The following is a 13,081-nucleotide window of genomic DNA, read 5'->3' as shown; positions in this document are numbered from 1 at the left end:
CGGGGGAGAGACAGCCGCCTGAGCCGCTGGAGCAGCTCCTGGAGCAGGAGCTCCAGCGAGACACGCTTCGTGAGGGGCGCTCTCGCAGGGGTGAGTTCAGGCACTCCCTCCACAGTGCCTTCTGCACTGTCCATTGCTTCCTCCTTACCCGAAGGTAGCTTTGGTGACCAGGACTGGGCTGGTCAAGAAGAGGGGACGATGGCTGAAGATCTCGGGAGTATGCAAGGGGTGCAGGAACAGGAAGAGCTGCTAGGTGTGGTGGACCGCTATGTGGCAACCCCACGTGCAGGAGGCCGTTCAAGGCCCTACAGGAGAGGTGGTCAATGAGGTATACAGCTCCAGAGAACTGTGAGTCCCTTAAAGTGCCGGCTGTAAACAGCCAAAAGTGGGGGCACGTTGGGGCAAACATTCGGAGCCAGGAGCTAAAACTGCAGCGGTCAGGCTCCTGACGTCTGCCATCACATCGTCTGCTCGTTCGTGGACCAATATGGAGATGACCACAACCTTCGTAAACAAATCATAAGACCTGCCATAAAATCCTAAATTTGCGGGGTTGTGCAAAACCCCAGCCACTGAGCCAGACCCACTGGATATGGAGAGGCCTTAACAAGCTTTCGATCTCATGAGGGCAGGCCCCGGGATGAGCAAAACCAAAAACAATAAGCAGCAGCACCCCATCGCGTCCATCAGTCGACGTCTACATATGGGACTGATAAAAGCTCGGGGTCCGCATTCTATCACCGAAAGTCTTCTTTAGACCAGGGCCCAGAGCGGACCCCATAGAAAATGTGGCACCCCGCAACGTCACCGCCACGTCAGACGACGTGCAACACTCGTTGGACCGGCAGGAAACAGAAGAATACCCATAACTATGGAGGTAGGTGGGTCTGGTTCCTACCAGTATATAGAGTAATACTAACACACGGAAATCTATCACGAGTGATCAGTATATACTCAATGGCATTAGTGGATACAAATACAATTCATACTAGAAAAATTGCCACCAGGTCAACATTCACCCCAGAGGGAATTTTCCCCTCTCCGTTAAAGAAACGTGAGGGACAAGCTGAACAGGTGAGACTAATTACAAAGGGCATCATGGGAAAACCTGAACCCTTGCAATATCTATCTATCTATCTATCTATCTATCTATCTATCTATCTATCTATCTATCTATCTATCTATCTATCTATCTATCTATCTATCGATCTATTATTAAAACTCTCGCCCCATCCGACCGCCTGCCGTACGGATCCCTTCCTGCCTTTCGATTCGTTCCCGCTGTGCGATGTCACAATGCCTGATGCTCGCGGACGTCCAATCGCGATGCCCGACGCTCGCAGACGTCCAATTGGAATGGATCCATTTGCATGTATGGCTTCCGGCCGCGTTTCTTCCTTTGATTCTCTGCAACTCCGAAACCGGACGCAGAATCGCCGACATCTTTGCCATTTCAGTAGAGATTTCGCTTTTCTTTCTAAGTATCCGCTCCTCATTACATTTCGTCGTGTTTAAGTACACTTTTTTAATCAAATCCTTCACCCCCCCCCCTACCACAATGTTTCAAAAATAAACAGGCTTCTCACCCATAGAAGCAGCCCCAGCCCCAGCCCCCTGGTGAATGTTCCATCGTGTGATGTCACAATGCTCAATGCTCACAGATGGCCAATCGGAATGGATTCATTTACATATGCCTTTGCAGGAGCCCAGCCCCTGGTGAACGTTCCATCGTGTGATGTCATAATGCCCAATGCTCAAATACATTGTTGCCATAGAGAACGCTCAGCGATTATTCAAATTCTTCACTAACTGTCATTCTGGTTTGCTTGTGAAGAGAAAAGTCCTGAATTGCATTTGTCTGATGCAGGAAGATTGTTCCCGATGTTGGGGAAGTCCAGGACAAGCGGGACACAGTTTAAGGATAAAGGGGAAATCCTTTAGTACTGAGATGAGGAAAACATTTTTCACACAGATAGTGGTGAGTCTCTGGAACTCTCTGCCACAGGAGGTAGTTGAGGCCAGTTCATTGGCTATATTTAAGAGGGAGTTAGATGTGGCCCTTGTGGCTAAAGGGATCAGGGGGTATGGAGAGAAGGCAGGTACAGGATATTGAGCTGGATGATCAGCCATGATCATATTGAATGGTGTTGCAGGCTAGAAGGGCCGAATGGCCTACTCCTGCTCTTAATTTCTATGTTTCTCTGTTTCCCTCTCCTCACCCCTCTCCCTCTCCCTCTCCCACCCATCCCTCTCTCCCCCACCCCCCTCCCTCTCTACCCCACCCCCCTTCCCTCTCTCCCCCTGCCCCCTTCCCCTACCACTCTGTCCCTCTTCCACCAGTCCCTCTCCCCCTCCCTCCCCACTCTCCCACTTCTCTCCCTTTACCCCACCCCTCTCCCTCCCTCACCCCTCTTTCTACCCCTCCCTGTCACACCCCTTCCCCTATCCCTCTGTCCCTCTTCCCCACTCCCCGTCCCCTCTTTCACCACTCCCGATACCCCCTCCCTCCCTCCCCGCTCTCTTCCACTTCTCTCCCCCTTCTTCCACTCCTCCCCCTCTCCTCACCCCTCTCCCATCCCTCTCCCCCCACCCCTTCCCTCTCTCTCCCACCCCCTTCCCTCTCCTCCCCCGCCCCCGCCTTCCCCTCTGTCCCTCTTCCACCACTCCCCCTACCCCTCCCTCTCCCACTTCTCTCCCCTTACCCTACTCTCTTCTCTCGACTCATGCACGCCCTCTCCCTCCTCCCCCCTGTCTCCCCCTCCCTTCCCCTCTCCCCCACCCTTCCCCCTACTCCTCTTCCACCACTCCCCCTTTCCCTCTTCCACCACTCCTCCTGCTACCCCTCTCCCTCCCCACTGTTCCACTTCTCCCCATCCCTCCCTCTTTCCCCTCTCTCTCCCCCCCACCCCTCTCCCCCACCCCATCCCACTCTCCCCCTCTCCTCCACACTCTTCCCCCTCTCCCTCCTCATTCCCTTACCGTGCACAGTCTCTGTCTTTAAGAAGGAACTACAGATGCTGGAAAATCGAAGGTAGACATAAAAAAAAAAGCTGGATAAACTCAGCGGGTGCGGCAGCATCTATGGAGCGAATTGAATGGTCAACGTTTTTGCCGAAAACCCGGAAGAAGGTTTTTCGGCCAAAAACGTTGCTCTTTTTTCTTCGGTCCATAGATGCCGCTGCACCCGCTGAGTTTATGCAGCTTTTTTGTTGTTGTACAAGCCTCTCTCTCTCTCTCTCTCTCTCTGCCCTTCTCTCTTCTCTCGACTCATGCACGCCCCAACTCCAACCCCTCCCCCCCCCCGCCTCTCTCTCCCATCCTCTCCTCCCCCTCTTCTCCCCCCCCCCCCCTCCACCCTCCTCCTCCCCTTCCTCACACAATATTTTTTGTGGGGGCGGGTCCACAGTGCGTGTGACTGTTTGTGGAGGCAGCCACGCGCTCTCCATTCAAGAAGACGCTCATCTGTTTGTGGAGGCGCGAGCTTAGTGTGTGACCAAAGATCTTATGGCGGAGCTCACCGCTACAAGATCTTTGTGCGTGACGACACACGCTCCCCCCCCCCCCCCCCCCTTGGTGCAGGAGGCGCGCGCAGCATCTGAACGTTCAGCGATTGTTCGAATTTTTCACTAACCGTCATTCTGACTTTGCTTGTGAAGAGAAAAGTCCTGAATTGCATTTGTCTGATGCCGGATGATTGTTCCCGATGTTGGGGAAGTCCAGGACAAGGGGTCACAGCTTAAGGATAAGGGGGAAATCCTTTAGTACCGAGATGAGAAGAACTTTTTTCACACAGATAGTGGTGAGTCTCTGGAACTCTCTGCCACAGAAGGTAGTTGAGGCCAGTTCATTGGCTATATTTAAGAGGGAGTTAGATGTGGCCCATGTGGCTAAAAGGATCAGGGGGTATGGAGAGAAGGCAGGTACAGGATACTGAGTTGGATGATCAGCCATGATCATATTGAATGGTGGTGCAGGTTCAAAGGTCCGAATGGTCTACTCCTGCACTTAATTTCTATGTTTCCCTCTCCCCACCCCTCTCCCTCTCCCACCCATCTCTCTCTCCCCCCACCCCCTTCCCTCTCTCTACCCGCCACCCCACCCCCTTCCCCCTACCCCTCTGTCCCTCTTTCACCACTCCCCCTACCCCCTCCCTCCCCACTCTTCCACTTCCATCCCCCTTACCCCACGCCTCTCCCACCCCACCCCCTCTCTCTCTCCCCTCCCTTCCCCTCTCTCCCCCACCCCATCCCCTACCCCTCTGTCCCTCTTCCACCACTCCCCCCCCCCCTCTTCTACCACTCCCCGCTACCCCTCTACCCCTCCCTCCCTCCCCACTCTTTCACTTCTCTCCCACTCTTTCACTTCTCTCCCCTCTCTCTCCCTCCCCTCTCCTCACCCCTCTCCCATCCCTCTCTCCCCCCCCCCCCCTACCCTGTCTACCCCACCCCCTTCCCCTCTCTCCCCCCACCCCCTTCCCCCTATCCCTCTGTCCCTTTTCCATCACTCCCGCTACCCCTCTCCACCTCCCTCCCCACTCTTCCACTTCTCTCCCCCTTCCCCTCCACTCTCCCTCCCGACTCTTTCCCCTCTTTCCCCCCCACACCTCTCCCCATCCCTCCCTCCTCCCCATCCCCCCCCCCCCCCCACATCTCTCTCCCCATCTCTCACCTCCTACCGCGCTCTCCTCTCCTCTCCCTCCCAAATCTATCCCGTTTCCTCCTCCTCCCTCCCTCTTCCTCTTCACACCTCACACCCCCCCCCCCCCCCCCCCCCCCCCCCCCCCCCGCAAACACTGTTGGGGAAACAGACCCAACGGGTCTGGACTTGGTCAAGTCTATTATATATTAAAACTGTGTGGCTGCCGCCTGCCGTCCGGAGTCCGGCTGCCTTTCTGCCTTTTGATTCGTTCTATCGTGTGATGTCACAATGCCCAATACACTCCTTCCTATCAGCTTCCAACACACTTCAAAACAAAGTTGCAAGACAGGAACACTCTGAACTTTTCACCTCAATGGGATATCACAGCAAGTGCTTCAACAGGAGGGGGAGGGCCAATTGATATTGCAATTGGAACTGCTGCAGCAGGCAGGGAGGTGCAATTGGAATTTTTTTCATTCCACTGCTGAGGGAGGCAGGGGAGTGCTGGAATCTTACATTTGGGAACGGGTTCAGTTCCGTTGGAGGAGACGGGTGCATGGAGGAATATTGGGTTGGGGGATCACACCATTGGGGGAGCAGACACAACGGGTCTGCACTTGGTCTAGTTATTATATAAAAGTCTGTGGCTGCCGCCTGCAGACCGTCCGTCCGGCTGCCGGCTGCCTTTCTGCCTTTTGATTTGTTTCCATCGGGTGATGTCACAATGCCCAATGCTCGCAGATGTCCAATCGGAATGGATCAATTTACATATGCCTTTGCAGGAGCCCCAGCCCCTGGTGAACGTTCCATCGTGTGATGTCACAATGCCCAATGCTCAAAGACATTGTTGCCATAGAGGGAGTACAGAGAAGGTTCACTAGACTGATTCCTGGGATGTCAGGACTTTCATATGAAGAAAGACTGGATAGACTCGGCTTGTACTCGCTAGATTTTAGAAGATTGAGGGGGTATCTTATAGAAACTTACAAAATTCTTAAGTGGTTGGACAGGCTAGATGCAGGAAGATTGTTCCAGATGTTGGGGAAGTCCAGAAAAAGGGGTCACAGTTTAAGGATAAGGAGTAAATATTTTATGACCGAGATGAGAAAAACATTTTTCACACAGAGAGTGGTGAATCTCTGGAATTCACTGGCACAGAAGGTAGTTGAGGACAGTTGATTGGCTATATTTAAGAGGGAGTTCGATGTGGCCCATGTGGCTAATGGGATCAGGAGGGTATGGAGTGAAGGCAGGTACAGGATACTGAGTTGGATGATCAGCCATGATCATATTGAATGGTGGTGCAGGCTCAAAGGGCCGAATGGCCTACTCCTGCAATTAATTTCTATGTTTCCCTCTCCTCATCCCTCTCCCACCCACCCATCCCTCTCTCCCCCACCCCCCTTCCCTCTCTACCACCACCCACTTCCCCCTACCCCTCTGTCCCTCTTCCACAACTCCCCCGTCCCTCTTCCACCACTCACGCTACCCCTCTACCCCTCCCTCCCTCTGCACTCTTCTCTCCCCCTTCTCTCCTCCCCCTCTCCCTCTCCTCCTCACTCCTCTCCCATCCCTCTCTCCCCCACCCCCCCTTCCCCTCTCTACCCCACCCCCTTCCCTCTCTCTCCCCGCCCCCTTCCCCCTATCCCTCTGTCCCTCTTCCATCACTCCCCCTACCCCTCTCCTCCTCCCTCCCCACACTTCCATCTCTCCCCTTCCCCCCCACTCTCCCTCCCCACTCTTTCCCCTCTCTCTCCCCAGCCCTCTCCCCGTCCCTCCCTCCTCCCCTACCTCCCCATCCTCCCCCTCTCCCACATCTCTCTCTCCCCATCCCCCCCTCTCACCCCCTTACCCCGCTCTCCTTTCCCTCCCAAATCTGTCCCGTTTCCGCCTCCTCCTCTCCCCTCTTATCATGCCCCCTCCCCCCACCTGTGTGTTTGGGGGGTGGTTAATGTGAGTTTGATGCCGCAGCCACCACAACCCCCCCTCCCCCGCAAACGCCGTTGGGGAAACAGACCCAACGGGTCTGCACTTGGTCTAGTATTCACTAAACCCAAACAAGATGGTGGATGTCGTATCATCATTGACTTAACTTCACTAAATATGTTTGTTAAGTATATACATTTCAAAATGGAAACAGTTGTTACTGCCAAACAACTACATTCCAAAGGATACTTCATGGCAAGCATTGATCTTAAAGATGTTTACTATTTAGTACCATTCACAAGGATCATCGCTGATACCTGAAATTTACCTGGATAGGGCAGATATAGCAGTTTAAAGCGATGTCTTAAATGGTAGGCAAGACCATGGAATTGACTATGTTAGCTGTGTCAGCAACAAAATAGTTATTCGAAACCCTGGGATTGTCTTACATTCAGATAAATCTAAGTTGAAGCCATCCACAATCATGGACTGCTTGGGCTTCACAATTAAATCAGTCTACATGACTGTAACATTGCCAAGAGCCAAAATAGTTGAATTGGCACAATCATGCAACAATTTAATGGTCAACAAACTACCAACTACTCAACAAGTAACAGAGTAATTCGAAAAATGGTAGCAGCATTTTCCGGCTACATAATTTGGGCCTTTGCACCAAAAACAACATACAGGTCATTGTGATCGTGTCATGAAGTTACCCACTGAAGCAATATCAGAACTACAGTGGTGGGCAAAAAACATAGTTTACAGCCCTATTGTCATCACTAACCCTATGTTAGTTATCCAAACAGATCCCAGTGCTCAAGGTTGGGGAGCAACTAACTCTATATCTAGCACAGGTAATAGATGGACTAACCCAGAGTCATCATTACCACTTACACTGGGCATTAATTATCTAGAGATGGGTGACTTTTATGATTTAAAGCATATCACAAATATGCATGTACGGTTACAAATAGATAAATACTACGGTGGTGGCCTGCATTAACCATATGGACGGCATAAAATCGGTATCATGCGACAAGTTGGTCAATACAATTTGGCAATGGTGTGTCGAAATACATATTTGGCTATCAGCAACTTACCTGCCAGGTAAGCAAAATTCAGGCCACGTAAATTTAATGACAACATCGAATGGATGTTAACCCCCCCCCAAAAATAAATAAATAAATAAATAAATAAATAAATGGATAAATAGATAAATAAATAAATAAATACATAAATGGAGATTCGCAAAAGTTATCAAGCAATATGGCACGCCAGATATCGATTTATTTACATCCAGGCTAAATCACCAGGTACCTATGTATGTCGCTTGGGAACCACACCTGAGGCAGCAGCGGTAGATGCGTTCGTGCTGGATTGGGGAAATTCTTCTTCTATGCATTTCCTCCCTTCTGCCTCATCAGTCAGGGACTACGCACAATACTTGCTTCAGGTATTTTGATAGTACCCGACTGGCCTACGCAGCCATGGTTCCCAATACTCCATGACATGGTTGTTGAAACTCCGATGGTATTCCCCAGTGACCCAGAGTTATTAACACCCAGTGTCGGGCACAAGCCACCCGTGCCATGAAAAAATCAAACTCCTGGGTTGCAGATTCTGCACAAACCACTTCTGGGACTGGGATTATCAGAACAAACTGTCGACACCATGTCAGCATCCCTCCGAACATCCACTAAAAAACAGCACTTCTCCAGCATCAAAAAATGGGAGAAGTACTGCTTGGATACAGGGACCACCTATTCAACCGCTACAGTTACCAACATACTGGAATTCCTGGCGAACCTTCATCATGATGAAGGACTCAGCTACAGAGCCATCAACACAGCTAGAAGTGCCCTGCCTGTCTATTTAAAACCAGCTCCAGGACAACAGGCCATGGGGTCCCACTCGCTGGTGGTCAAACTAATGAAGGGTATTTACAACTCTAACCCCCTAGACCCAAGGTACACCCATACATGGGATGTCAGTGTGGTCCTGACATACCTCAGGGGATGGCCACCAGCCAGATCACTCAACCTGGAACAATCTATGCTCAAAACACTCATGTTGATGGCACTTGTATCTGCACAGAGGGTCCAGTCACTACACCTATTGCGACTGGACACCATGCTCACAGCTCCAGACCAGATCTCTGTCGTTATCCAGGGAATGATCAAACAGAGCAGACGAGGAACATCTAATCCAGTTGTGGAATTCCGGGCTTACCCGCCAGTAACACGGTTATGTGCCATGACCCTACTATCCTACATAGACACAACCAAAATATTCGAGGGAGATGGAAAGCCTTGTGGGTCAGTCATAAAAAACCTTATGGTTGGGTGACGAGCCAAACCATTTTGAGATGGCTCAAGCAGGTGCTAAAAGCTGCTGGGATAAAAACTAACATGTACAAATTTCATTCCACCAGGGCAGCATCCACGTCGACGGCTAAAAGAATGGGCATGCCTATAGACCACATCCTGGCTACAGCAGGTGGGGGGCAAGACCGTTCAGAAAATTTTATAATAAGCCGTTGGCAAAACCTGTTTTAGTTGCAGGAAAGATTTTACAGACTGCAAATATTTAATTTAAGCCCAGGGGAACAATTTAATTTATTTGTTGTTATTGTTAAAAAATACCATTGTGTTTTTCTACAAACATATTCATTGGTTGATTACGATAACACATTTCCTCCCTCAAAGACTTTGGCAGTGATGTAGTAATAACTGTTACACGGTTTGAAATCACAGAGCTTTGAAATCTTCACGGAATCACTCACGTGACTCCGAAGTAAAATAGTAAGATTAAACGAGAACTTACCAGTTTGAAGTTTGATTTGTATTTTATGAGGAGTTACGATGAGGGATTACGTGCCCTCCGCTCCCACCCTCAATAATATGGGTCAAATTCCTAAACTGATGTCTCCTTGTTTTTACTATGTTTACTTCAATAACTGTGTCTATCTGTGATTCCACACTGCTACTTTGAAGTATTACACGCATGCGTGCTGAGCGGGTTCTTCACGTAATCCCTCATCGTAACTCCTCATAAAATACAGATCAAACTTCAAACTGATAAATTCTCGTTTAATCATCTATTTTAGATGATCAGCCGTGATCATTTTGAATGACGGCACTGGCTCAAAGGGCCGAATGGCCTACTCCCTCTCCTATTTTTCTATGTTTCTAACTCCCGCAAAGCGCTGGGGGGGGGGGGGGGGGGGGGGGGGGCGGCATCGAGTCAGTGTAACCGGGGTGGGGGTGGGGACCCAGGGGGGACAGGGACCTGGAGCAGCGGGACAGTGTAATGGGGGGCACGGGGCATTGAGAGGGGGTTAGAGGGGGAGAGGAACGGGACGGAATGCAATGGGTCATTGAGAGGGGAAGAGAGTGGAAGAGAGGGGCGAGACGGAGGGCAGGGGAGAGTAACTCCAGCACTTTGTGACAAGTATCAAGGAGTTGGCTAGAAGAGGAATTTCCACACTACTGTACTCTGCACCGCTCTGCTGGGTGAGAGTGGAGCGTGTTTATGGGGAGGAAGAGAGAGAGTTGAGGGAGGGAGGGAGTTGAGGGCGTGAGTGGTGAGAGGGAGCGTGTGTGTGGGAGGGAGAGAGTGGAGAGAGGGAGCGTGTTTCTGGGGAGGGTGTGAGCCAGTGCCGCTCGGGGACTGGTTGTAGTGCCGGCTGCCGCCTGTTGTTGTGCCGAAGTGGTGCCGCCTCTTTCATAGATTATTCAAATCCCCAGGAATTAAATATTCAGCATGGCACTAGCCCAGCGGGACTGTGGAGCGGGCAGGCGGCAGTGCAGGATGCATCAACTGGGGCTGATGGTTTAAACAGATCGCAGGAGGATGGTGGTGGAACCGGCGCTGGCGGCGGCCAAGAGCGGGGACTTGCCGGCGCTGCGGGCTCTGCACAGTCAGGGCCTGTTGCCCAGGGCGGGGGGCGACCACCTGGGGGCTACAGCGGTTCACCTGGCCGCCCGCTCCGGCCGCATCGACGCGCTCGCCTTCCTGGTAGACGAGGCGAAGCTGCCCGGGAACCAGCGCGCCAGGAACGGCGCCACACCGGCTCACGACGCGGCCGCCACCGGGAACTTGCCCTGTCTGCAGTGGCTGCTGGATGCGGGAAGCTGCAACACGCAGGTGGGCACCGGGCAGGGAGGCTGGGAAGGTCGGGACACCGGGAACAGTGGGAGAGAGGGGGACGGGACGAGGGGTAGGGGGATATGGGACAGTGAGACGGAGGTTATACCGGGCGCTGAGACGGCGGTGGAACAGGACGGGGACCGAAAATGTGACAATGGGTTCGGGGGGCAGTGGTGAGTGGGACGGGGACGGGGGTGTTGCTCAGTGGGACGGGAGAGGGTACAGGGGCTGAGGCACGAATGACCAAGGGCTGTGGGCAGCGGGAATGAAGGCAGTGACTGTGGATCAGGAGTCTGTGGATCAGTGAATTAGGACGAAGACAGAGCGAGTACAGCACATGATCTGGCCCTTCGGCCCACGCCGATAACCGCCGTGAGATTTCAATGACTCATCACACTCCCGGGTGAGAGTGGAATAGGCACACACACACTCTCTCGCTCTCTCTCTCTCTCGCACACACACCAAACACCTCGCTCACAAGGAGAGAACTCGCCCCCTGTGTCAGTAATGGGATCCATTGATAAAATAATCCCAGCTACTTCTTATGTTTCCCACTTATCTACTCGTGCTTATTATAGTGTCGACAGCAGTAAAAATATCCACTGGGCGAACACTGACTGTGACCGTTCACAGTAGAACCTTTAGACAGATGGAATTCAGTGTGAAGAAGGGTCTCAACCCGAAACGCCACCGATTCCTTCTCTCCAGAGATGCTGCCTGACCCGCTGTGTTACTCCAGCATTTTGTGTCTGTCTGCAAACTCTTTCAATGTGTTGTGCGCTCATTTTTACCGTGCTCTGAAATATTGTTTTCATTGTGCAACAGGTAGATTGAACCGAGTATGACAAAACTTGTGTGAACTTTAGAACTTTAGTGAATTAGTTATATTAAGTTATATTAAGATTTGGAGTCACTATTACATTTTCTTCCTCTGCCAAATTAATTTAAGTGGGAAAATATCCGTTTATAAAACAAACACATAACCTTTCTGACGAGTGCGACGGGCAGAGGATGTACCTGAAGCGCAGGCAAAACTAAGTTCTTGCTCCTCTGTGGGTCTAAACTCCTGGTATTTTCCATTGGTCTCTGGATTATTTTTCTTTGCATTCAAATGATTCTTATGCGCCCCCCCCCATTTATTTCCTCTTTACGAAGGGGCTGCATCTCTATTTGTAATTGTTCCCTCTGGCATGTATTAATGGTTCAATGGCATTATAATGTCACATGTACAACGAAGCCCCTTTTTTTTTGCATGCGCCAGTAAAAATTACCACAGTAAATAGTACCTTCCATCACAGTGAAGAATGCTGATTCCACGGCGGTGGATGTTTATGTTAAATTTATTGGTGGATAGATTTATTGTGTATTGTGTTCTTTTTTTACTTGTATGGTAAGTCAAATTGGTGATTTTGTTTCACTTGTGTCACTTAGTTTAGTTTAGAGATCCAGCATGGAATCAGGCCCTTCGGCCCACCAAGTTCACGCCAACCCCTGATTATCCATTAACGCTAGTTCCATGTTATCCGTCTTCCTCATCGACTACCTACACAAACTAGGGGGTAATTAACCTACAAACCCGCACGTCATGGGGATATGGGAGCACCTGGAGGAAACGCACGCGGTCACAGGGAGAACGTGCAAACTCCACACAGACATCAACCGAGGTCCGAATGAAACCAGGGTCTCTGGTGTGGAAGTCTACCAGCAGCGCCCTCATGCCATCCTTCATCTGTCAAGACACTAAATTCTACAATTCATTTCCGAACTTGATTTTAAGAACGGGGATCCTTATATAAAATAACTTTCTTTGCAGTCCCATGGACATGCCTCGATACTGCTCAATTCCAGGGGTGGAGCAGAAGGTGTCAGTTGGGTGGGTAGGTATGGAAGTGGTGGACTCCTTCTGCTATTTTGACTCTGATCCAGATCAAGGTACAAGTATCTCCTATAGGGGGGTTGCACGGAAGGTCACTGGGTCATAGGGCTCGACGCAAGGAGCCGCTAAATCCAACTGGAAGACATTCGTCACTTCCGGTATATGTTATTAATGCTAGAAACGCGTACTTTCCTACCTGTTAAAAACCGCCAAAATGTTGAATTTTTGCGCTGAAAAAAATTGTGGGAGTCGGGGTAAGTGTGAGAGACATGTACCCAACTTCAGAATTCCAAAAGTGAAGCGAAATGAAGGTATAGAGAAGCGAGAACTGAAGGGACTACAGCAGCTAAAGTGCTTGGTAAACATTGAAGATGTTGGGAATTATCACGTTTGCTCACTGCATTTCATCAAGTAAGGCATTATTTGAGTTATTTCTTGATTCCTTTGGTATCTAAAAATTCTCAGAAGTGATAAATCTGGCTGTAATTT

The 13,081-nt window shown here is 50.7% G+C and overlaps 1 protein-coding gene across 1 annotated transcript in view; it reads left to right on the top strand.

Moving 5' to 3' along the window:
• The first annotated feature begins 10,200 nt into the window (after nucleotides 1-10,200).
• espn (espin) overlaps nucleotides 10,201-13,081 on the top strand; it is a 217,505-nt gene continuing 214,624 nt past the window's right edge. The window contains exon 1 of the mRNA XM_055659678.1: nucleotides 10,201-10,713. Within this exon, the coding sequence (XP_055515653.1) occupies nucleotides 10,420-10,713 (294 nt within the window). The 5' untranslated portion in view covers nucleotides 10,201-10,419. The remainder of the gene's footprint in view (nucleotides 10,714-13,081) is intronic.

This window comes from Leucoraja erinacea, chromosome 30 (assembly GCF_028641065.1).
Source record: "Leucoraja erinacea ecotype New England chromosome 30, Leri_hhj_1, whole genome shotgun sequence".
Classification (NCBI taxonomy): Eukaryota; Metazoa; Chordata; class Chondrichthyes; order Rajiformes; family Rajidae; genus Leucoraja; species Leucoraja erinaceus.
Note: the sequence above shows the minus strand (reverse complement) of the source record. Positions and strands in the feature narration are given on the sequence as shown.